The sequence below is a fragment of the Lethenteron reissneri genome, chromosome 20, assembly GCF_015708825.2.
Source record: "Lethenteron reissneri isolate LAM-NWPU_2019-01 chromosome 20, ASM1570882v1, whole genome shotgun sequence".
NCBI lineage: Eukaryota > Metazoa > Chordata > Hyperoartia > Petromyzontiformes > Petromyzontidae > Lethenteron > Lethenteron reissneri.
Window position 1 is genome coordinate 508,774 of NC_083798.1, and position 24,877 is coordinate 533,650.

Genomic DNA, 24,877 nt, shown 5'->3' on the forward strand with positions numbered 1-24,877 from the left:
CTTCTACACGGTGCTTGTGTTTTATCTCATGGAGATATAGGGTGGGTTTATTGTCGTGTGTGTGTGGGCGCATGACGTGGGCATATTGTTTGCACGGTGTGTGATGTAGCATCGCGTGTGTTTTATTTCTTGGGGTAACTGGTGACCATCGCCTCGTTGTTCCGTATCAGGACCCCCATGTGGAGCGCTACTGCGTGGACAGGATACGGAGGGAGCTCGGTCTGGATCGCGATGCTCTCATCGGTCTCGCTGTGCTTCTCGGCTGTGACTACCTGCCCAAGGTGCCAGTATGCGCGTATAGGCACGCGCCTCCACATGCCTGTTTTTAAGCACGCGTGCGTACCAATGGTGTAGCGTGGCTGGCATGAGCCCTGGTGCAAGGTATAAAGAAGCTCCTTGGAGACGTCCATTTTGTAGAAGTTCAGCTTTATTTCTAACTTCACATATTTACAATTCCTAGTGTAACAACTGCCACACTCATCATTACTATGGCTATCTCCAGCCCCGATGGTTTCCATCAAGTTGGTTCTCGAACAGTCTGCCTCGATGCCGTCAACCTTGGTCGTTGATTAGTCCCCAAGCGTGGGCCTCACTCCCCCTCATATACTCGCTAGGCCCCGCCCCTATCGGACAGTGCCCCCCCACCACTTTACTGCAACACGTGTGTCCTTTATTATATAATGATTACAGTGCCTTCCGACCACCTGTTTCCAATTATCTCAACGTGTGCCCTCGAGCACTTTCTCTGTACACGTGCCGAAGGTGCATTTCACACGACGTACACATGGCCCAGGCATCTTAGTGTCACATGAGCAGTTTACCTGACACAGCCATATCCACCAATCACAGCCACAAGACTGCAGAACATGACATTGCCAGCCCTCTTCCCGAGTCCCAATAATCTGTCGCCATCCTAGGAAAATGGCGACACTGCCAGGCACTGCCAGGTCCTCCGGCAAAGCGCCAGCGCTTGCCCCTACCATCTCATTTATTTGTAGTCGGTGCCTGGGCACGTCTGACCCATGGGCGGCAGTGTTGTTCTCCTTAACCTGCGCTACATTCTCTAATCCACGTGGGCTTCTTTCTATCTCTCGGTAGAATCTAAAGCGTGCATCTCGCCTCGCTACTTTGGACACTTTTCTCTGTTCACATTCACATATCCCGGGGGATCGTACTGTTTCCAGAAGTCGCACACTAGAAAAAGTAAGCCCTATCCTTTAAATTGTGGAAAACGGGAAAGCTCCTGGACCGGTTGTGCAACTGATGACATCATCATCGAGGCAGGACCAGTTTATAGGTAAAAAAACGACCGGACTTGTTCACTTAAGGTTCACGCAGAACTTCAACTTTTCGATCGTGGAACGTTCTGCTGAGGTGACGGCATGCGTAGGAATGTGTGTGTGTGTATGGTCAACCTCAAAGTGCAGAGCGGTGGTGTAGCGGTCAACACGCTGCGCTACGAATCCAATATTATAATTTAATAAAATGACAAGCCGTCATTAAGAAAGCCCCTAGGCTAAAAACACTGCAATATGTAAGTATGTTAAACTTATATTGCACCGTACGTGCAATAGACATGCAGGTATTGTTGTTGTGTGCTTGTGTGTGCATGGAGAGACGGTAGTGGGGAGCGGTAGTGTCGTTGTTAGTGCGCTGCGCTACGAACGTTGCAGCCCAAGTTCGCTTCTCGTTCTTGGCCAACACCAGTGACGATTATGTAAACTTTTTCCTGAGCCTCTCCTAGGTTGGCTCAGCCTCAAACGAGTACCTGGTGGGGTGTGTAAACATAACCACTAAGAGACAAAGAAGGCCGGGTGTGGTGCTGGCCACCCACTCCCCTCGTGTGTGGCGCCGGCCTTCAGAGGTGCTGTCCACTCACACCACTTGCCCCAAGTTTGTTAAGGCTATACGGACGATCTTTGTCTTTGCCAGGGCGTGAAGGGCATTGGCAAGGAGCTGGCTCTCAAGCTCATCCACTCGCTGCAAGGCGAGAGTCTTCTGAACAGGTCGTGCACCGAGTGTGAGCGTGAGACGGACACGCTGAGGGCATGCGCGCGCGCACATGTGTTTAGCCGGGGAGGCGCGGTAACAAGTTGAATCACACCCTGCGGTACGTTGTGGTGACAGGAGTTTGAAATACAGTCGTCTCCTTATCGCTCTTCTATTGCTACTATCACGGTTCCTGTTTCCATTATCCTTGCTAATTGGTTGCTCCACCCATGTTGAGAACTTGGTCTACCAGACTGTGTCATCTTATGCACCACACTCTGTCCAAAGACCACTGCAGGTCATAACAACACACCCGCTCGCACACTCACCACTCTCACCACACTGCCTCTAACTCCGCTTCTTCCCCCGTTAACAATCGTTTTGTCTGATATTTAGGCAGCATTGGCTGGGTGAATCCGCGTGCGCTCGGCACATATATGGCCAGGGATTCACACTCGAAAAGCTCAGGGACTTCGCAAGATAAATTGTTGCTCCACAGTTGCAAATTCACGCATAGTTGCCCCCCACATGTACGCAACGGTATATGTGTGCTCGCTAACAGCACTTGCCCCAACAGTCTGTTATGGCTATATGGGAGATCTCCATAAATGTATATGTGTGTGTGTGTGTAAATGCGTGCTAGTTGTCAAACATGCCCCATTTCACATGCAAATTCACAAACAGAGGTCAGAAACGATGTAGATTAAAGCTCTTCAAACTACGGCTCCTGGACACGTTTAATCCGGCCCAGGGTAACGCTCAAACTCACTCTTAAAAACGACCTGCCAGTGACTCGAAAATTAAATAAATAAAGTTAATCGCCTTACCCTGCAATTGGCTTCTTACAGTAACAGAAGTGACTGAGGCACGTCAATGTGTCGTTGCACCCCCTCGAGGTATTGAAATTCCCATTGGTCCCTTAGCGAGGACAAGGTTCCACTGGTACCCTGACACATCAAGCGACATCCTCTGCCGCTGCTGAGTGCCTCTGTGCCGTCACACCCGCCAGGTTTCGCGCATGGAGGAAGGGTCCCTCGAGCGGAGCGCACCGCCCGGAAGACGGCGAGGGTCACCGGCGGCAGCGGCACTGCACGCAGGAGGCTGCCGCCGCCGAGTCGGCCGTCAGGAGGTACTGCACGTCGGCCGCTACCGAGCGGGCCCCGTCTGCCTTAGCGCCGGGCGACGTAAAGCGACCGCGCGACAACACCGGAATCGAAGGGCGTCTGTTATATAAGTGTAATGGTTCGATACAGGCGCTCACACTCGTGTGGAGGCAACACTTTATTGAACACAACTGCAACACACCCTACACATAAGGTGGTGACCACCGTCCTACTCTCGCTAACACTCGGGTACTACTTGGCGTGGCAAAGCCAGGAGGGCTTCTGCTTGGCCACGATGACTGGAGGCTTCTTTCTTCAGAGTCTTCATGAGACGGCTTCATCCCAGGCACCAACAGCCCAGCTCTCTGCGCTGACCCCCCTTATGAGCCTCTCTGGCGTGGCCGGCCACACCCTGGCCACGCCCCCCTTCTCGAACCCACGAGAAGGCTCCACTCCCCCACCACGTGGCCCCCAGGGTCCCCCAGGGCCCCTGGCCCCCTCCTGGATCCGGTCACGTGCCCAGCCGGGGTCACTCGGAGCGCCACGGCCTGACACAACCCCCGTGGCACCCATCAACAGCCTCCATACTGAACAGGCAGTGACGTCACGTGTACAGACCCGACAGCAGTGACGTCATGTGTATACAGACCCAATACAGTAGTGACGTCACTACATAAGTAAATAGTTTCACCCCGGAAAGTCTGGAGGTGGAACACCCCCATTGCGCGGGCGTCCACTACGGTGTGTGAAGATCAACCACTGCGGATGTCGGTGTCGTAATATGTACGTTGAACTTCTTTTGCACTGGACGTAGCCAGCTGTGCTAATCGGAGGTGCGGGAAAAGTATTATTTAATGGTATACAGATATAAAGGCAGATATCAAGATGACAATCCCGGTGGATGCTGTGTTGCAGGAAGGCGCTGGAGTGCCCCGGCTTCCCGCACGAGGACGTGAGTAACAACGGCCGAGCAGATCGTGCGAGCGGAAGTTATGTGCGCTTACAACGAGACTGCACCAGCACCAGCACTCCCCATGCCCCCACGTCTCCCATTGGCCATGCTCTAAGCGGCTTATAGCCCCAAGAGGACGACCACGGTGGAGATTCATGTTATTTATTTGCATCGATATTTATCTTTATTTACACTGGATGAATCTGATGAGCTGTGAAGCTATTTTTTCACGGATATCAGCGGACAGGGCCCAATGAGCTGTTAAGCTCTAATTCATGGGCATGCTATAGGCGTCGTGCACATTGGGCGAATTGAGATCGGTGAGATGGACGGTAGCAGCACTGGGCTGATTAACCAAGAGACAGTCTAATAAGAACCAGTGAACTTTCAATAAGGGTTAGCATCAATGGCATTGCACGAAGAACCGATGAAGATAATTTCTTGAACATTGTTTTACAAAAGAAATTGAAGAACACGTGAGCGGAGGGTGCTCTCGTGGTGGTGCAGTGTGCGTGTCACAGCGCGATGCAATGCCAGTTCACGAATCTCGTGGTGGTGCAGTGCGCGTGTCACAGCGCGATTCAATGCCAGTTCACGAATCCGTGTGGCGGAGCAATACGGAAATCTCTCCCACCCCGACGTGTTGCGGCAGAGCGGGCGGCTCGCTATCGGAAGGTTCCAAGTTTGCGTCCCGCTTGTCGGTGGACTCGTCATCCCTCTAGGATTGATCAAAATGAGGACCACTTTGTGGAGAAGTCGATGCTTCGTTTGAGCAGGAAATTACTTTGCTGAGTTTCACATGAGGTGCCTAAGCCAAACCAAGTCGCATACCAGACTCCCAAGATTCAATGTAATTTCCCTAGAATTAGAGAGCCAAACTCAGACATTGTATAAGTTCAGCAGTTCCTCGCAAAACGTTTTTAATCCGTTCCACGAAAACTACTGTTAACCGAAATAACTTAATAGAAAACAGAAAACACAATATGAACAAATCCAGTCGAGGTCTAAACGGTCATAAATGGGCACCGCTGATTGGCTCAAGCATGCTCAGCCCACTTAAGAGTATTCGGATTGGCCGAAATTGGCACCAGCGTGCATAACGTAAACATACCGTTAATCAAAATGCTAACGTTAGTCGAAACCATGGAGTCCCTAAGGGAGGCGAAAATGTTCACCGAAAAACACGTTAACCGATGTCACTTAACCAAGGGACTACTGTAATAGGGAACACGTCTTGCGCCAATCTGAACTGCTGCCTTGTTTAGCATTGGAGGCCTCTGGTGAAATTACACGGGTCTTGTGATGGTTACTTTTGAGCTATGAACATGTGATCATTAATGATGTGACATTTTATGGTTTTGCATTATGAGGGATTCATTGAAATTATGAGCTCCAAAACTGTCCACCAAATCACGCGATCGTAAAGTTGATTTAGTCTCATTACAAATGCACAGTAATGGCTTTAAAGATTTATGAACGTCAGCATAACTGGAATCTATGAATAGGAATTATGAAATTACCTCTGATGAAATTGAGAGATGGATAACAGCGGGTTGGAGTGCTGTTGGAAATCTGAGCTTGATAATTATAATCAGAGATGCGTACAAATATGTTCAAAGAAGAATGTTTAATCAGTGCGTACTTCCATGTTTGCACATGGATCAGAACTTGTTCACTGACGAAGATGTTGGAACAAAAGCTGAAAAGTGTGCAAAGAAGCACGGTGATATGCATGCTTGAGGGATTATATTGGAAACAGAAAGACGTGATATAGTGAGCAAACGCGCGTGGGTTAGAAGCATCCTATCCATTGTTGATAAAAGTCAGTGGGCTTTGGGTGAGCATGACAACAGAGTAGCAGCCAATGGTCACTGCTTCGCGTGCTTTCAGATGCACTTCTGCGGCCGTCTGGAACACTCTTCCTTCCGATATTAGGAAGCCACTGGAGTTGTGCACTTTTAAATCTCGATTTAAAACTAATTTCTTTCCAACTTCTTTTTGTGTTTAGTTTGTTGTCCTTCTCCTGCACCTCCGATTAGCACGGTTGGCTACGTATGGTGCTAAATAAATTCAACATTTGCACGTATATACCCAAGAGTACGTCCATCTGGAAAAATGGAACGATCACATCGGATCATTTGGAGGCGATGGGTAGATTATGGAATTGTGAGACTTTCAAGGATAGAGATGGCTTGGGAAGACCTTTATCCACCAGTGAATTGATTATGGCTGATGATTAGAAAATTATACCACTTCCAGTTGTGGATGAAGTTGTAGCCCTGACCTGTGACCCCGTCGCTGCTCTTCATTGTCGTGAACCAGCCTTGATAAGTCCATGAGCGCGTGTGTTTGTGTGTGCCTGTTACAGGTGATCGCTGAGTTCCGGAGCCACAAGGATAAGCTGCCATTGCAGCTGCAATGGAGTCGGCCCAACCTGCAGAAAGTGGTGGTGAGTGCAGCGATTGTTTCCTATAAACATTTGTCTCTTGTTATGGAACCACCGTATAGTACAGACATCACCAGCACCACGTCCCACGACATTGTGGACGACCAGCAACCATGGACCACAGCATGGTAACCACTCTTTTAGAGTGTGATGGAGGTTGCAGTGATATCAGAGTGATGATTCTACAGCCCAGTGTCCGAATACTTCTGGATGAAGCCCTCCCCACGCAGTGTCGGTCAGAGGAGTTGTTTGACCGTGTACCTCACCGTGCTGGTCACTGCGGGTTGGTGAAGAGGCGAGTGGCCCAGCTCCAGTTTAGATATCGCTTGCCACTGATGTTAGCTGTGGCTGGGAATCGAACTCGGATTGCCTACACTGCTGGACCTTGGGAATGAGTCGTGATTCCCAGCCAGCATCTGTCAAATGTTTAAGGTGCTTCTTTGCAGTGACACAGCTGACACATACACGTGCGTGCGCACACACATGCGTGTAAACGGAGGAAATTGATGGATTCTCCAAGTTTCCTCTAGAATGTGGCCTGTGGTTTGGTGGCTTAGTCATATAACTCTTAAACTAAAGCTTCTTTCTTTTTTTACCAGATAAGGCCCACTGAGAAATGTAACACTTTTTCAGAAGTGACCTGGCCACACGTGATTGCTCAACGAAGTAGCTTACCGTGTGGAAATGTAATGCAACCAAATCCTCTAAACGTACGTTTCGAAATGTGGAGCGAAAAACCGGAGGACCTAGAGAAAAATCCACGCGACCACGAGGAGAACACGCAAACTCAAATATACAGGCATCAAGGTCGGGATCAAACCCTCGGCCTCCTGCATACCAGGCAAGGTAGTTAACATCTTGCCACTGGCGCTGGTAGAAGGTTGAACATTTTAATGACGGTCGCAGGTTTTCTCGAAACTCCAGGGTCATTAAAATGAGTATACGTTTTGTTTCGTAGGTTCACAGTGGTTGTCCTATGGAAAGACTTGACCACACTGAGAATGTGGAATTTACACCACTGCTCTAGGAATGTAAATGGGAGATGAACACCGCCTCAATGCTCATTGAGCGAGAAGGCACTCTTGACTTGAGCGTGCACTGGAGGAAGTGCTGGCGGAGTGTTTAATGCACTGCACCGTGAATCCCGGCGACCTTAACCCTGGGGCGTCGGAGCAATGCGGCATCGGTGCCGATTCAGCTTTGGTTCAGAGGTTCGTGAAGACAAATTAATCCGAGAGTGTCTCCCCACCGCCGCCCGTGATCGGTGAGGCAGGACGTGGTGGAGAGGAAACTGGAGTGGCCACCGCACTACACCTGCCATAAGCTGCTGCTGCTGCTCGCGACCTACGATCTGCAGGAGTGCGTCGCCGGACACCGCTCCAAGTGGCACCTCCAGCCCGTGCGGTATGGGGGGTCACGGTCCCAATTGATAATACGACCCTGGACACCGAAGCTAAGCCAAATTATCATAACTGACAGCATTAGCATAATCGCATACATTTTCATAAATTAATATGATTACCCCCCTAATTTATAATTACATAGATTAGCATAATTTCCAATAGTTACACATTTTCCCAATCCTCTTTTTTTAAAATAAATTTTTCAAAACCCGACATATACAACAACGGGCACTCGTCATCACGCCGGACCCTGTCCCACTTCCTTATTAATTTATTCTTATTTTATAGTTGCACTCGTTTACCCAGGAAAGCCTCACAAGACCCTTTTTCAAGAGTGTCCTGCTAGGTTTTCACAGTTGGGGTGACACTTGCTATGCCTTTCCCAATCTGGTAATTTGCAAATAATTCTTCGAATTTGTATCGTGATTCTAGCATCTACCACTTATTCAGATGTCATCACAAGGTCTGTTACGTTCACTATGAATCAGGCAGCATGTATAGTACGGTTAATACCAGAGGTGTGGACTCGAGTCATGTGACTTGGACTCGAGTCAGACTCGAGTCATGAATTTGATGACTTCAGACTCGACTTGGACTTGCATAACAATGACTTTGTCCCACCTCTGAGGTGTGGACTCGAGTCATGTGACTTGGACTCGAGTCAGACTCGAGTCATGAATTTGATGACTTCAGACTCGACTTGGACTTGCATAACAATGACTTTGTCCCACCTCTGGTTAATACACACGGCAGTATTAACCAGGGTGGACTGTGGGTTTTTTAACCTCTACCGGTGGGCCATGCCACAGCCCCCAAAAGTGGCGTCCTCACAACGCAGGGCTGGTTCCGGGGTGTCAGGCCCCAATGTAACAGATTTCTTAACAAAACGGCTTCACTTCAAAAGGAGACCAGATTTAGCCCGCTTACCACTCTTCAGTCCCGCACACTGTCTCTTTCCACCCAGCCGTAGACATTGGTACAGCACAAGTTGTCGATCGGCAGGGGTTGGGTAAAGTGTAGTACTGTTAAATGAAGACACACACTACGTGGTTGGAGGCAATCCGTTTATTAACACTTCAAACTAGATTCTAAGCTTTCGTGACTGCAGGGAGTATTCTTTGGTTCTTTCGGTAAAGTCACGTAGAAATAAATTGAATTAAATTCGATTGCAACACAAGCAACCATCATCAGGTACAAATGTGTAATAAAAAGGACTTAGACACTTCTTACTGACTCCGTGTCCTTTATTTGGGGTTCGCGTTCTCCTTCCCACACGGCACTCCTCCTGAGACTCTCTCCCTGGCAGCCCCACATCTGCCTTCGCTCCCGTAGCCTTCCACGCTCCTGCAGCTCCGCTGCAGGCTCTTGGTGCAGCCCTCCGGCTGCCCCCACAGCAGCTCCATCGCTGCTCCCTGTTCCTCCGTGCGTGGCGATCTCGCCACCTCCCAAGTTAGCCCTTCGTGGCCTCTATGGCTACCTCGCCATCTCCAACCTCAATCCTCCATTCTCTCTTCCACCCCGCTGGCTGGCGCCGTCATGAGCCCCTCAGCCACCAGGCTGAGGCACGGCGACCACCCAACGTGTTCACCACCCTTCACTCCCCCGACTCCCCAGATAGCTTCCTGTCTCCCCGCTATAACTTCTCCCCCACGTCACCCTGACTCCTCCCTCTCGGATCGTCATATCCGCCCCGCCCATTTACGCCCGCATTACACTACCCTCCCCCGTAGAGAAAATCCCAGCCGTCCTCGGCTGAAACAGAACAAAATAATGCGGGCGAAGGCATCACAATCAGGAGTCCCCCAGACACAACGGAGATTATAACAACAACAACACAAGCAACGAAAGGGGAGGTATCAGGAACTGGAACAGAACACCGGCCTGTCCTCCGCACAACAACAACAAGAATAAGAATGGCACAATGAACAAAAACGGCAACTGACACGCAAGAACGGCCAACGCGCACAACCCAGAAATGTGATGTTTTAGTGCGTGTCCATGTTGCAGTTCCATCCGCTCGGCTCAAGTCCAACGTCAAAGAGCAAGTGGTAGAGCAGAATGACGAACGGCGCTCAATTGCTCCTTCAAGTCCTCATCCAGCTAGCACACCAGGTAACACCCAGTGCGACGGGAGCTGAAGAATCTGTGACGAGAAGGAGAATCCAATCCCCTGAGGCACAGCACAACAACGCACATCCGCATGTCGTACACGACAGCCACCCGGCCCCAGGGTAGTGGAGATGATGTAAATCCGGCCCGCTTAAAAAAAACTCCCCATAAATACCCAAAATAAACGCAATGGATGCCCCAGTATTTACATTTTAACAACAATATTATTTACACGTAACAACAACAACAAAATTTCTGCTCTTACCCACCAGCAGTCCTCCCTTGAGGACCAGCACAGACATCGCACGTACCCAGCATGTACCCACGGTCACTCTCAGCAACCCAACAAAACGCCTAATCGCACACCCTCGCGTGGAGAGAGCCACGCTCCCCAGCGGTAATGTTTAACTCGCCCTAACCCCCACCGTGGTCGTCAACCCACAGCAACATCCACTGACCATACTCTCAGCTAGTGCAATTTCGGGGATGAGCAGCAACTCGGCCACGCTCCTCCCTTACTATCCCATCAGAGATGGACACACACCAGCCTCGTATAGTCCGATGCTTTATAGCCCAGGGAAGGTTCATCCCCCAGCAATGCCAGACCCCCTGTACTCCCCCCACGGGGCAATGTTCTCTTATAGAGACAATAACACCCTAACCCAGATCCCGTGAGCCCCCGGCACACCAGGTTCAGTCTGCCACCGCACAACTGAACCATGACTCCCCGAGCCATATGAGCACATGGCCCATTAGTTTAAGACATACCACGGAGGTTTCGCCTCCGGGCTGTCAGGTCAGCCATCAGCCATAGGCCGATGTGACCACAACTCGTGCATCACCCAATCAACAATGGCAGGCATAACAGATGGAATATTTGCCCCACCCCGGTTTTTCCCGCGCGCTCAAAATGGCGTCCCCCTTCGCCCAGCGCGTTCGCGCAATCTCTCGCGCGCACTCAAAATGGCGGCCCTTTCCGCAAAGCGCATCGTCGCCATACCCCGCGTGCGCGCAAAATGGCGGCCCAACGTGCGAACACGTGGCCAGTTTTCTCCATTCGTGCACCCCAGCTTCCCTTAGCTGGGGGTCACAAGACGCATCCCCCGTCACGTTATAACAACCCCACCAACGATAGACGCACAGCCCCAGCTTGCTGCGCACAGCTGTCATATCGTGGAATTTTTAACCAATATTTTACCAACCACATTAGTTACACAACCCAACTCGCCAAGCAACTCGTGGCTGCATGCGATCAACCGAATACGCGACGCCACTTGGCGCCAATTTACGATCCCATTAGCATTAACATCTAAACCACCCACAACGGCGTCATCGCGCACCCTCATTCTCAAAAAGCTCAATTACCCCTATAATATACACGCAATCTCGTGTGCACAACACCCATACAACCAAATTTTTGGGTCCCCCTCTATAATATACACGCAATCTCGTGTGCACAACACCCATACAACCAAATTTTATGGTCCCCCTCTATAATATACACGCAATCTCGTGTGCACAACAACCATACAACCAAATTTTTGGGTCCCCCTCGAATTTGTTACCAATTTCCAACAGGTACGCACAATATAATAACAATCCCAATTCCAATAATCAACCACTGCATCGCACCCCATAACCATACAGAACAGTATAACAGCACATACAATCAGCATATTGCGATCACACGCGTACATTTAAACACAATAGCAAGCAGATCTGCAGGCAACCAACACACCATTAATCCTGTCGTAACTTTGCAGCAACAACACAATTATTCTCTCTCTTGCAACAATCGCATCGCACACAGCACCTCGCAGCACAATACACCAAAAAAATATATATATTTTTTTTCCAATTAAGCCCATCACACAAGGTAACCCACAAATAATACAGCGCAAGATACCCGACGCTCCCAAGTTAATAATTAACTTCACCATCAAGATAACAACTCCACGCAGCAGCGCACACACACAATTTGACACTCAGCAAATACAGCAGACTCTCCGTCCATTCTCAACACACGCACACACTTATATTGACACCAAGCAACAAGCAGATAGCGCGTTCATCGTTATTACACACACATACAGACAGTCCGAACCGCGCTCCGCACAATCGAGTCATAAGAGAAAACCAAAATAGCCCCCCCCCGGCCCTCGAAAGATGAGTGAGGTGTGTGTTAAGGCCGGGTGCGTATCGTTATGACTCGCCCGGGGCTGCAGCAAGAAGAGGACGGCAGGGTGGCAACTTGAGACGCCTCGCAGAACTCGTTCGGCGACTTGACGGCTCCGTTGTCACGCACCCGAGCCAGGACGGGAAGCTCCCGCCCCAGCAGCTGCAGCATCGGCGTCTTCTCCTCGCAGCACCCCCTCGAAAAACAGCAGCTCACAGCAGGCTGCTCACCCCGCGGCACCTCCAGATGGCAGCGCAAGGCTGCCTCTCCGCCGCGATGTTGAAGATGGCGGCGTCCTCCCGCCGCGGTGAAGACAAGATGGCGGCTTCCCGCCGTTTCTCCCCTGCCACGCCCAAGATGGCGTCTTCGTGCCACGTGGCAGATGGCGCTGGCAGCTCAGGAAAGGCAGAGGCCTACGGATCACCACCGGGCCTCCCCGACGTCGTCCTCGGCGTGGTGAACTCACACAGTCGCGCCAGCACGATTTTCAAGGTCCCCATCTGCATCACCATCTGTCTCCATCGTAAGTTGGCATCCTCCGGCACAGACAGGTCCACCGACGCGGCGACACCTTGCTCACCCGGACCTGTACTCGTTCCAGAACGGATCTCCTCTTCCATCGCAGGCAGGTCCACTGTCTGAGGAAGGTCGTCGTCGTCGGATGATGTAGCAGGAATATTTTTTTTTTTCTTCTTTCTCTCAGTTGTTTTGAGATGCCGTTTCACTTCTGACTCCAGTGTAATAAAAAGGACTTAGACACTTCTTACTGACTCCGTGTCCTTTATTTGGGGTTCGCGTTCTCCTTCCCACACGGCACTCCTCCTGAGACTCTCTCCCTGGCAGCCCCACATCTGCCTTCGCTCCCGTAGCCTTCCACGCTCCTGCAGCTCCGCTGCAGGCTCTTGGTGCAGCCCTCCGGCTGCCCCCACAGCAGCTCCATCGCTGCTCCCTGTTCCTCCGTGCGTGGCGATCTCGCCACCTCCCAAGTTAGCCCTTCGTGGCCTCTATGGCTACCTCGCCATCTCCAACCTCAATCCTCCATTCTCTCTTCCACCCCGCTGGCTGGCGCCGTCATGAGCCCCTCAGCCACCAGGCTGAGGCACGGCGACCACCCAACGTGTTCACCACCCTTCACTCCCCCGACTCCCCAGATAGCTTCCTGTCTCCCCGCTATAACTTCTCCCCCACGTCACCCTGACTCCTCCCTCTCGGATCGTCATATCCGCCCCGCCCATTTACGCCCGCATTACAAATGTATGAGAAAACAAACATAGTAAACTTGGAAACATAATGCAAAACAACACAGAGAGTCGGCCAACAAAACAGTCAACACCCTACCTGGTTGATTACGTTCTTCCAAAGATTTCTCAATTTGAGAGAGAGACAAAACATAGACACGGAGACACACAGACAGACAGACACACAAGCAGAGAGAGACTCACACAGAGACACACAGACAGACACACACGCAGGCACACAGAAAGACAACGTCTCTGTGTCGAGGCCTTAAATAGAGAGAGCATATATTCTTGGTTCTTTCGGTAAAGTCACGTAGAAGGGAAATAATAAAATAATATATTAATCTTCTTTTATTATTTCCCTTCTACGTGACCAAGAATATGAATCCCTGCAGTCACGAAAGCTTTAAATCAAGATTTTAGAGAGAGAATATTAACTTAATTAGGACCTTTATGGAGCTGGTTCTATAATTGGTGTAGACGTCTTTGTCATTACGTAACCCCCTATACACGAGGCTATTGAAGCTCCACGACCCCACGACGTGACCCGACTCGCCGAACATCACCCACTCAATCAACCCTCGATCATCTCTGCGCTCCCCTTTTTATTACACGCTTTTATTTAACTCACTCTGTCTGTTGTTGTTGTCGTATCCTCAAATCTTGTAACTCAATTTTAACCCACTTCCCAATGTGGTATCGACTGCAAACTTGGTATACTCATGTCATACTGATGACAATACCATATTATATCATTAAAAATAAATTAACGATCTTTTTGCACGCTTTCTATGAACTCACTCTGTCTGTTGTTGTCGTATCCTCAAATCTTGTAACTCAATTTTAACCCACTTCCCAATGTGGTATCGACTACAAACTTGGTATACTTATGTCATTAATTTTTACATGTTATGTTTTGGCTTGGGTCTAATTGTCCACGCTCAACTGGCGTTGGCTGTAAATCACCACGGCCCCTTACATTATGGCAAGCTTTGCGGCCACTTCCTGGAGTCGTGGAGTTCTGCCATTACGAGTAGGGTACATTTCATTAAAGCGTGTTTAAAAAAAAGTATTTTTAAATATTACTTATATCCTCTTGCGCGCTCTATCCCTCTAGTGGCGGATTTACCGTAATTACAAAAGTGTGGGGTACTCCAGGGAGGTCCACATCTTGTTGTATCGCATGAGACGTATATGTATGTATGTTGAACTTTTTTCGCACTGTACATAGTGCGGAGGAAAAACAACAAACTGAACACAAAAAGTACATAGGTCCCTTGATGTGGCTTCCTAATATCTGAAGAGCATTCCAGACAACTGCAGAAGCGCATCTGAAAGAGCCCAATGCAGTGACCGTCTTTGTTTAACGGATATCCAAAAGCTGCTGCGAGGATGACCGTCCGCCTTTTGGCGTCCTCTGGTCGAGCACCAATTGGGTCGAGGCTCAAAAGAAAGCCGTCCCTTGATGTGGACCAAAGACAATGCATATATTATCTTAGTATGTTTTTTGTTTGCATTTTGACTGCAAGTATTGTGGTTAATGCAGACATGAATCCTTTAAAAAAAGGTTTCAGTTTTGTTGCTAGAAAAAATGGGAAAAACCCTATTATTATTGGGATGACCGGAGTTTGTGCGATGGTTTATGCTCCTTAACGAGATCAGCAACGTATTGTGGTTCTTTCGTGGCAAGCACTTTGTGTGTAATGAGTGCGACCTTATAATGTATTCATTCAACAACCGGAAGCCAATGCAGCTTAGTGAGCACTGGACGGACATGGTTGGATCTTGCAGTACCCATCACGACACGTGCCAAAGAACTTTGTACACGCAGACGTCCCGTAGAGTAGTAAGTTGCAATAATCGAGATGTTGTGTAAAGCCGCATTTATTTTCTGTTGTAGGATTGTGAAGACGTGCGTGCGCGCGGGGGCTCCCTGCTTCGAGGTGGAGTGGGAGAAGCCAGGTGAGCACTCGCTGAGGGTGGCACTTACTGAGGGCAAGAATAAGTTGGGGGGCAACACGAGGGCTGTGCATCACTGGGGGCAGCACGCGATGAGAGCAACAACAACCGCCGTTCACCGCTAAGTGGCGCTGACGTCACCACGGCGTTTGTACCAGGCTAGGTGCACCTTGAGGCCACATGAAGTGTCGAAGAACCGCTGGCAGAAGGTCAAGGGACAGATGCAGGTGCCATGGGTTGGCGTACTGGGAAGGCTGGCAATGACAGCGGCACATCACACACACCCAGCTCGTGGAGACCTACGTTGGCACTGAGTGTCCAAGTCTGCCTCAGCATTTTCTCTCCCAGGACGTCTTTTTGTTAAAGCATGTATTTGAATTAGCTTTGACATGTAATAGTTTTAAAGCCATAATGTCAGCTGGGACACTCCATCCGACAAGCTCTTAAACAAATGCCAATCGTCCCTCTCCATTATAACTGCTTGCCCTGTGACTATTATCGGAAAGGCAGCCACTTTTTAGAATGATGGAGTTCTACACTTTCCATCTCACCTAAGGCTAACAGTGTATTTATTTCCGTCAATCTGTCTCCAGTTCAGCAGAACTCGATCCTTGTATGTATGATGTTCGTACTTTACCGCACACAGCAAGGCCTGTGTGCACCAAACTCTGCTAACACGGCGACGCGAACTGTAGCCGTGGTGCAGGACAGACGATGATGCTGCACACGGTCGAAGACCGGCCGCCAACCAACCTGTGATCTTCAGGACGACGCTGCATTCTGCAAATGATGAAGCCGTTGCCTGGCGTGGCGGAACACACACGCTGATAAACAATAATAATAATATGGATTTGTAATGTGCATTTTAGCACACGTGCACGTATTTAAAATGAGAAATACTTGTGTTGGGAGCAGAGCCGACACCTTTGTGCGTGCGTGTGTTGGCATGAGCGGCAGTGTAGCAGTTAGCGCACTGCGCTACGAATTCGGTAATCCAAGTTTGACTCTTGCTCACAACCAACACCAATGATGATTATCTGAATCGATCGTGGGCTTCCCTAGGTGGACTCGACCTGAAATAATTACCTGGTGCGATTTGTAAAGATCGCCACTAGGGAGACAAAAGTGGCTGTGCGTGATTCTAGCCACACTACACACCTGTGTGCCGTTCTGGCCTTCATGGGTGTTGCTCGCTAACAGCCTTGCCCAAACAGCACGGTTTGTTATGTACGGTGTGAAAGAAGTTCCACATACGTACATACATACAAGGATACACGGGGGGTCTTTGTCTCTGTTGGCATGAGCAGATGGGTTTGTGAGTGAGGCGGGTAAGGCGGCCGAGTCTCTGGTGACGGTGGAGCGGCGCGACCTCGTGCTCGCTGCTCTCCCTCCGCTCGTCGCTGAGTTCCAGGAGAAGCTTGACCGAGCCCAGGAGGAGAAACGGAGAGCAAAAGCCAACGGTGCGACACGGCACCGCCACGCGCGCGCCACGACTCGCCCCCCGGCGTCATTGATTTCACCTCGACGGCCAATAGGGCTGCGGCGTATATTGTGGGACGCGGGATATCGTCAGGTTTCACGCGCACGCTACCGCGGCGCTTGGTTGAACGCAGAGGGCAGTGCAGGAAATCCCATTGTACCGCGCTACGCACCCGTGTCTGTGCTCTTCGCCCACACGGACCATTGTGGTGAAGTATGGTCAAATAACCCCCGCGACCTGCGCGATGGGTGGCTCTAATCCAGCAGTGGATTGACCGAAGGACTGAATGTGCATATGGCATATCAAATAATACAGCCGCTGGATTTGCGTAGGCAGATTGCAATGCCCTGGCTTAATATCAACCAGGTTTGCCTGGGTCAGTGACTCATAAAATATAAAATATTTATCTACCCAACACACCACGTCCAGTATGTCTGTGGCTACTATTCAGGTGCCTACTGCAGTCTGCCAGCGACCTGGAATATATTCGGTGAGATATTAAGCCGCGGTTATATACCTTATAGCACAGTGACAGCGAGTAGGGCACGGCCCGTGTGATGTGCGTCAGTGTTGTGCATCGTTCAGGGAGCGGTAGTGCAGTGCTTAGCACACTGTGCTACGAACACGGCGACCCGAGTTCAATTCCCGCTCACGACCAATAACAGTGGAGAATATCTGAACCGGTCCTGGGCCTCACCTAGGTCAACTCTGCCTTAAATGAGTACGGAATCTGGTGCGGTGTGTAAAACATGAGCACTGGGGAGACAAAGGCAACAGCGGGTATGGTGTTGACCACCCACCCCCTCGTGCGCCACGCCGACCATAATAGGTGCTCGCTAATATAACTTGCCCCAACAGTCTGTTAAAGGCTATACGCTGCATCTTTGTCTTTGGTGGGCATTGTGTCCTGAAGGGAGGAAACGTGGCGGAGTGAAGCCCGCGCCTTTGCCGGCCCTGCAGGCCGGACCCCCGGGCGACGACAGCACTCCTCACGGTGACGGGGAGCAGCTGACCGCACATCATCACGATCCTTGCCATCCTCACCGCCCAACGCCCACATCGCACCATCGTCCTGCAGAAGGCGGCGACTTCTCAGGAGCAGCCAGTGCAAGGCCCGGCACTCTGGCCTTGGTCGAAGAACTCGGCGCGGCAAGAAGAAACGTCGTCGGTGCTCACAATTCCCTCAACGCGGACGTTCTTTTGCCCGCGGTGAAATGCGTGGATGGGGGATACGGACAGCAGCAGCAGTTGGAGACATCAACAGAGTACAGCACTCAAAGACACGACGGCTGCAGGAGGAATGGCGCCACCCAGAGTCTGGATACTCCAATGCGGACGAGCGACGGTGGCGGCTTTGGCAACGGTGGCGTTGGCGGGGCCACGTGCGGCATCGCGAGGCTGCACTCCCTGCTCGAGGAGCTGCACCTGAGCGACGTCGAATGGAGCAGCAGTTCTATGTGCCCCACCCCGCCGGCGACGCAGCCCCTGCCCGCGGTGCGGAACGAGGGCCCCCCGCTGCCCCGCGGGGTTCTCGACGAAGGCCTTGACGAGGAGGGCCCTTGCCCAGAAACTCCAACGGGAGCCGCGACAGTGCGGCTGGGAGTGGCTTCTCAGCGCTGCGGCAGCAGCACTCCTCAATTCACGACGAGTACTGCAAGCTGCTCCGCACAACAACGTGGCGGTGATAGAAGCAGTGATCCTGACAGAGTTGGGAGTGAGCAGCATGTTGTGCCAGGTGCATCATGCAGTAGTGGAATTCCCCATATAAGCGTAGCCAGCGAGGTTCGTTCTAAATGTCGCGTGGCTGAAATTCGAGCCTCCAAAGTTGACGTTAAGGTTTATACACCCAGTCCCACCCAGCTGTCGCTACGGGACAGAGTCTTGCTCAAAATCTTCATGGAGAAGAATCAATTGGTGAGGTCGGGCACATCTCCCAAGCCTTCCCAGAGCTCTGTTGAGTTTATGTATTCCCTGAAATGTAAATCTCCCCACGGTTCACAACTCCAGGCTTCCCACCCCCCAATTGCGGGCCAGAATAAGGCAGCTTCTGCTTCTGCAAACGAGTTAGGCACTGTTAAAAGTATTGGCATCAGGCGCGAGAATACACAAACACCTCCTGACACACTACGCAAAACAGTTGAAACACATTCTGAGCATGACGCAAAGCCAGGAGTCGGGGCTGGTGCTAATCTGAGGCGTGTGTTGATCGGCAAGGGAGCGAGACATGCTGCGGAGGCGCCGGTTGACCTAAGCGACAGTGAGCTGGATCTACTGGTGGCTGAGAAGATTAAATCGCTCACTGGGAAGATGCGTTCTCACTCCGATTCGGCGGTCAAGCATCATCGAACGAATGCTTCTCGGAAACCATGCGGAGTGAGCGCTGCTCGCCATGCCAGCGACAGTGGTGCCGTGGACTCTGAGCGTGTGGCGGCACGAGCCAGGGAACGGTCTCGGAGGGTATTCCAGTGTTCGTCCTCCTCGGACGAGGTCAGTGATTTGGAAGAAATGGTAGAAATGAGAGGTTACGGTGTCACCAAGTCGAAAAGCCAACGTCTGCCGAGCGATTCGCAGAAAAATCCCATGGGCCGTCCTGTGCGTAACACGAGTTTTAAAAGCGTGGCACAATCCGCAACGCACGGAAGTTTTGCTACGAGTCGTGGAGGAATCGGGGTCGCTCATGACGTCAGTCATCCATCTGCCGGACTCAGTAATACGGTGATGCCTGCGTCACCAATTGCTGAGCATTGCAAGCAGAAAGCTGTTGCGTCCTGTGATCCCGGAGCCCACCCGGAACGGGTGCCGGCAACAACGAGTCCCGGCCCCAATCATCATCCACCCCATGACATCTCTCCATGGGCATCACCTACTGAAGCTGGAGGCATTCTCCACCCAGCGACAGGAGACGATGACGACGATGAGGGACCTTCCTGTGCCCCAAGCGACGGTGGTGGCAAAGCGGGGAGCCTCTGGCCAGAGGGAAACCTGAACGGTGTTTTTATCGATGTAACTGATAATACAATTTCCACAGACACTTCAGATGAGAATGGGTATCTGCAACGAGCTCATGGCCAACAGTGGAACACGTGCAGCTCTGGATCCCGTGCGCCTGTGGACCCCGATGTGGTCTTTGACAACTCGTCATCATGTATAGAGAACACCGATCTGATCGCGAACGGCCCTAAACAGATTAATTTATGTAAACGCAATACTGACATCTCCAAAATAGGCCGTCTTGGTTCGAAATTAGCCTCAGAAATCGGTGCCCCCCGTACACTTATGTTGGGAGCCCGGTTTGCCGATGTGAAACCCAAGCAGGCTCCAGTAAAGTGTCTGGGCCCAGACAGAAAGCCGGTGATAGGTATCGACATGAGGGGACAGACCCAGGGCGGGACAGCGGCGGTGGCAGTGGTGCAGGGAAGAACAGGAGACCGCGTGAGCTCCGTGGCCTCACAGAGGGGGGCGGCGCAGACGAGGCGTGGGGAGGTGAGAGGGGACCCGAGGGTAGGGCCCCAGGAGCGGCGGGCAGCCCGGGAGAGGGTGGTAGTAGAACCGGAGAAGGTGATCGTGATTAGCGACGGCTCGGACGTCTCCCTTACGGAGAGCCCGCAGCCACTGGCTCAGCGCGTGGCGCTACGGCTCCGGGTGCCGTAAAGACTCGAACGGCCGGAGTGTTTTAAATGATGCTGTACCTTTGGATAAAGAGTCGGTTTGTCGGTGAAATTTCTAGTCAGGCCCCTCGTACCCGTGATATGTAGTCTTGAATTGTGCCATAGGTCGGTCTTTTTATTCCTGTTTTTTTTTTTCCTACAATGTTGCTGTATAATGAGACATATCTTGAGATGTTGTAACATTAGGTGGAGAATCAATGCAGAGACCTCGCAAAGCAGTGCAACCCCTTTGTGTTAGAGAAACGGCCCACAGAACCGGATATCATATAACGAACGCTGAGATCCCTTCACGTGACCGCTGGTCCGCGTAATAGGGGGCAGCACTTTCCCACCCGCTCTGCCACTGACAGTAGTATTCATCACATGCAAGTCAAACGGATGTTTTTAATGCCTAGACATGTATATTGAACTTCACCTTACGTCGCGAACCTTGCTAATCGTAGGTGCAGTTAAACCTGATTTATTGTTCCACGCAATTCCAATGAAGTCATTTGCAGGCATTTATTTTTGCATTGGGGAGTTTGGCCAAGACCAGAGAACCCAGAGACGATCCATGCAGAACATGGGGAAGAACATACAAACTCCACACAGGAAGGTGCCCAATTTGTAAATCAAACCCAGGCCATTCTTGCTGTAATGTCTTCCCCGAGTCTGGGTGATCAAAGTCATAATGGCTGTGTCACTGGGTCAGCAATGGTTAAGTGCTGGATTCTATCCCTAATTCTAGGTGACTTAAGTTGCTCAGAATGACCCTGTCAGAACAAAATCCAACACAAGTGTTGGGTTCAAATCCTGGCTCTGGGGTGTCTTAATACGGTAGATATATAATGGCCACGTCGGATGCCGAGCCTCCACTGATCAAGGGCCGAGTTTCAAGTCGTGAGTCTGGGTGTATCAACAAGTTCACAATGGCCATATCTTGAGAGACTGAACTCGCAACCACAATTTGCCCACGGTGGTGGCGCATGCCTGTAATCCAAGGGTTGGTGGATCCAGTGCCGGATTAGGCTAGTGCGGGGCCTGTAGTATATGTTATGAAGGGGCCCTAAATTAAAAAAACACACGGAAATATTAAAACACATACATTTTTTACTTGCATAGTAAATTGTATTTTTTCATTTGCGATACAGCCAGATAATACGACAAATCGCTAACATTAAACACCCCGTCGTTTATAAAAGTTGAAGGCGGTATAGTACTATAGTAATAGAGCAAGGGCAGAATCACTGAACCGGAATTGACAACTTGAAAGGATTTAGCGCGGGGCCCTTGAAAGTGCGGGGCCTGTAGCATTATGTAGCTACTTTTGCTACTGGGATAATCCGGCACTGGGTGGATCACGCAGCTGCTGTGAAAATCGCTACCAGTGGGTGTCGGGGAGCTTCCGTAGTACCTTGGCCTTCCAACAGGAGGTTACAGATCAATGTGGACTAATCCCAAATTGGGATACAGTGTTGCTTCCTCACATGCGTGGTTTTCTCGATTTCACCTTAATATATGGAGGACCGCAGAGCTTTGGCAGGAATTTGCTGCCCTCCGGTCGCCTGTGTTTTCTCCTCGCATCTCTGAGTCGTCCTCTCTTCGTTACGAGTTGAAATTATTATATGGTATTTATATTGCCTCGTGAATGCTAATGCTAAAAAAATAAAACATTAACAAGTCACATGGTAAGTGATTGTTTTGAATCACTATGCAACAGCTGTTAATGCAATCTTCGGCGAGATTTGATAAACGTTAATGTTTTACTCATTAAGGCTAATTAAGACAAGAATAATGATTTTAAAATCACTTACCATTCACACTAATGATGAGTAAGTTATATTCAATGGCAGTCGACCTCCAGGCTGAGCCTGGAACGTGCTGCAATGGGCGACCATCCGGCACCACAGGTGCTATAGGCTGTGCTGGGGGCTACGCTGCGGAGAGTTCAGCAAGTTTCATTGTTGTACTGCACTATGCCCCCTCGGTCCATGCTCCCCAACTTTTCCAACAATGTGTAATAAGAGCCTATGTCCGGCTCACGTGGTGATCGGCTCTGCCGGTCCTACTTTACAGCCAATGGGGGGAGAGCCTGGGAGCATGGCCCTGGCGTGATCAAGGGGTGCCAGCTAGGGTGATTGGTTCTGCTGGTCTTGGCCTCAGCCAATGGGAAGACAAGTCAGGGGCGTGGTCCCGGGAGTTGATGGGGAATCTAGAAGATTCAGCGCTGGCTACCAAGGATTGGCTGGAGCGTACCACGTGGCCCAGGCATTAAATAAGGTGAGAGATGAACGACACGTGGTCAGACGAAGAACAAAGGAAGAGAGAGGCCACGCGCGAGCGGGACTCCGAGTGCCACGTGGCGGTGCGTCTCTTGTGGTCTGTCTGCCCACTTCCCGTTGCCTGCCAGCAGCGGAGAGTACTTGTGAATTGGAATAAATAAAAGGACCGATTCCACAAGTCGTCTCCAAGAGTATTATTACGAATGTACTGACCAGCGTGAAGTATGGTCAAACAACCCTCACAACCGGCATGGCGTAAGGAGGGCCCGTATCATCCAGCAGTGGATTGACAGTGATGTGCGTGTGTATGCCCTTGCATCCCATGTGTGTGTTCAGTTATGGATGTAGAGTAAGTATGAATAATAATAGGAAGTCCCTCAGAGGTGCATTCGCTTGGCGGGAATCCACTCGTGCCGCGCGATAACAAGGGGGAGCTGTCGTTTCGTTACATACAAAAATCATCTTCTTGGTTCTTTCGGTAAAGTCACGTAGAAGGGAAGTAATAAAATAATAAAAATAAAACATAATAAAATAATTCTCACGACGTTTCGGCCACAACGCAAGCAGCCGTCCTCAGGTGAAGAATGAAACACCACCAAGCTTGGAGCGTATATTTATGCTGGGTTGGAGGGGGGGAGGTGGGAAGAAGAGCGCCTAGACAAAATAATTAGCATATCAAGAGGAATTTAGCATATGAAAAATGCGTGGGAGGTGGGCGGGGGGGTTTCAAATTAATATTATGCCCGTGCATTATGCAGGATTAGCAGCATCAAAGGGAGGGGGAAGGGGGGTAGCATTAACAAAGGAAAGGAATGTTAATAGTATGTAGCTGCAGTTGCTAAACAACTACGTAAAAAACTAAAGGATAAACTACATAAACAACTAAAGTATAAACTACATAGCATCATCAGTATACTTACTATACTCTACAATAAGCTGAGTTACTAACAGTAAGTAATACATTACAATTCTACGTCGTAAAAATTATATAATATGCTTCCATCTAAACTTTGTTCTCTTACATCACACGAGTCTACACCGTACTATATACTGCCATAGACAAACCCAACATTAAATTATATACTGTATTGCTATAAACCACCCTATACCTTATACATTTTAATATAACACTATGTATTATTCTACCCACCCTAATGTGTATCACACTGCTATATGTTTACTATACAATTACGATACTATATATTACTTAGTACATTGTATTAAGCATATGAATGTTATACTATTTGTTATTATACACTGTACCATTGACCGTCGTGTCAATGGGTGAGTCGTGGGGGGAAACTTGCAGCGGAGCAAAGAATACATTCCCTGCGGAGAATACAATGCCAGTGAGTGGAACACGGTCTGAAAGTCACCGTAAACGTGAACACAATCAGTTAAGATCCGAAATGGTTTATTACATCCAATGCCTTTCAAGACCATCACCTTACCCTACATTGCTGGGGTCACAAAAAAGATCTCCAAAATCCTGATTAAACACAAGATCCAGGTCCGATTCAACACAGTACATAAAATCCGTGATCTGGTCCCGTCTGTAAAAGATGTGGTTCCAGACATACAGTACCCTGGCGTCTACAAACTAAGTTGCCTCTGTGGTAGCAGTTACATTGGAGAAACCAAACGACATGTCTCGGACCGCATCCGTGAACATAAAGCAGACCTGAAACACGGTAGGACAAACACCTCAGGCGTGGCAGACCACTGTTACAACTCAGTGGGCTCACATGACATTGACTTCTCCAAGACAGAGGTTCTCTGCAAGCTATCTGGCTATCATGAGAGATTCGTTCATGAGGCGATCCACATATACAAACAAAGAGACAATTTCAACCGAGAAGATGGATTCTGGCTTAGCAATCATTGGAAGGACGTAATACACCATTTCGGATCTTAACTAATTGTGTTCACGTTTACGGTGACTTTCAGACCGCGTTTCACTCACTGGCATTGTATTCTCCGCAGGGAATGTATTCTTTGCTCCGCTGCAAGTTTCCCCCCACGACTCACCCATTGACACGACGGTCAATGGTACAGTGTATAATAACAAATAGTATAACATTTGTATGCTTAAT

The 24,877-nt window shown here is 50.0% G+C and overlaps 1 protein-coding gene across 3 annotated transcripts in view; it reads left to right on the forward strand.

Annotated features, from left to right (window-relative positions):
* The window catches only part of GEN1 (GEN1 Holliday junction 5' flap endonuclease), a 41,577-nt gene extending 18,658 nt beyond the window's left edge, over positions 1-22,919 (forward strand). For 2 of the 3 annotated variants that reach the window (XM_061554517.1, XM_061554516.1), the window contains exons 5-13: positions 171-281; positions 1,933-2,006; positions 2,999-3,118; positions 4,008-4,044; positions 6,413-6,493; positions 7,764-7,894; positions 15,317-15,378; positions 16,683-16,835; positions 17,769-22,919. In XM_061554517.1, coding sequence (XP_061410501.1) covers positions 171-281; positions 1,933-2,006; positions 2,999-3,118; positions 4,008-4,044; positions 6,413-6,493; positions 7,764-7,894; positions 15,317-15,378; positions 16,683-16,835; positions 17,769-20,506 — 3,507 coding nt within the window. In that variant the 3' untranslated portion in view covers positions 20,507-22,919. Of the gene's footprint in view, positions 1-170; positions 282-1,932; positions 2,007-2,998; positions 3,119-4,007; positions 4,045-6,412; positions 6,494-7,763; positions 7,895-15,316; positions 15,379-15,533; positions 16,836-17,768 lie in introns of those variants that run through there. The other variant, XM_061554518.1, reaches the window with a different exon arrangement.
* The last annotated feature ends 1,958 nt before the right edge of the window (positions 22,920-24,877 follow it).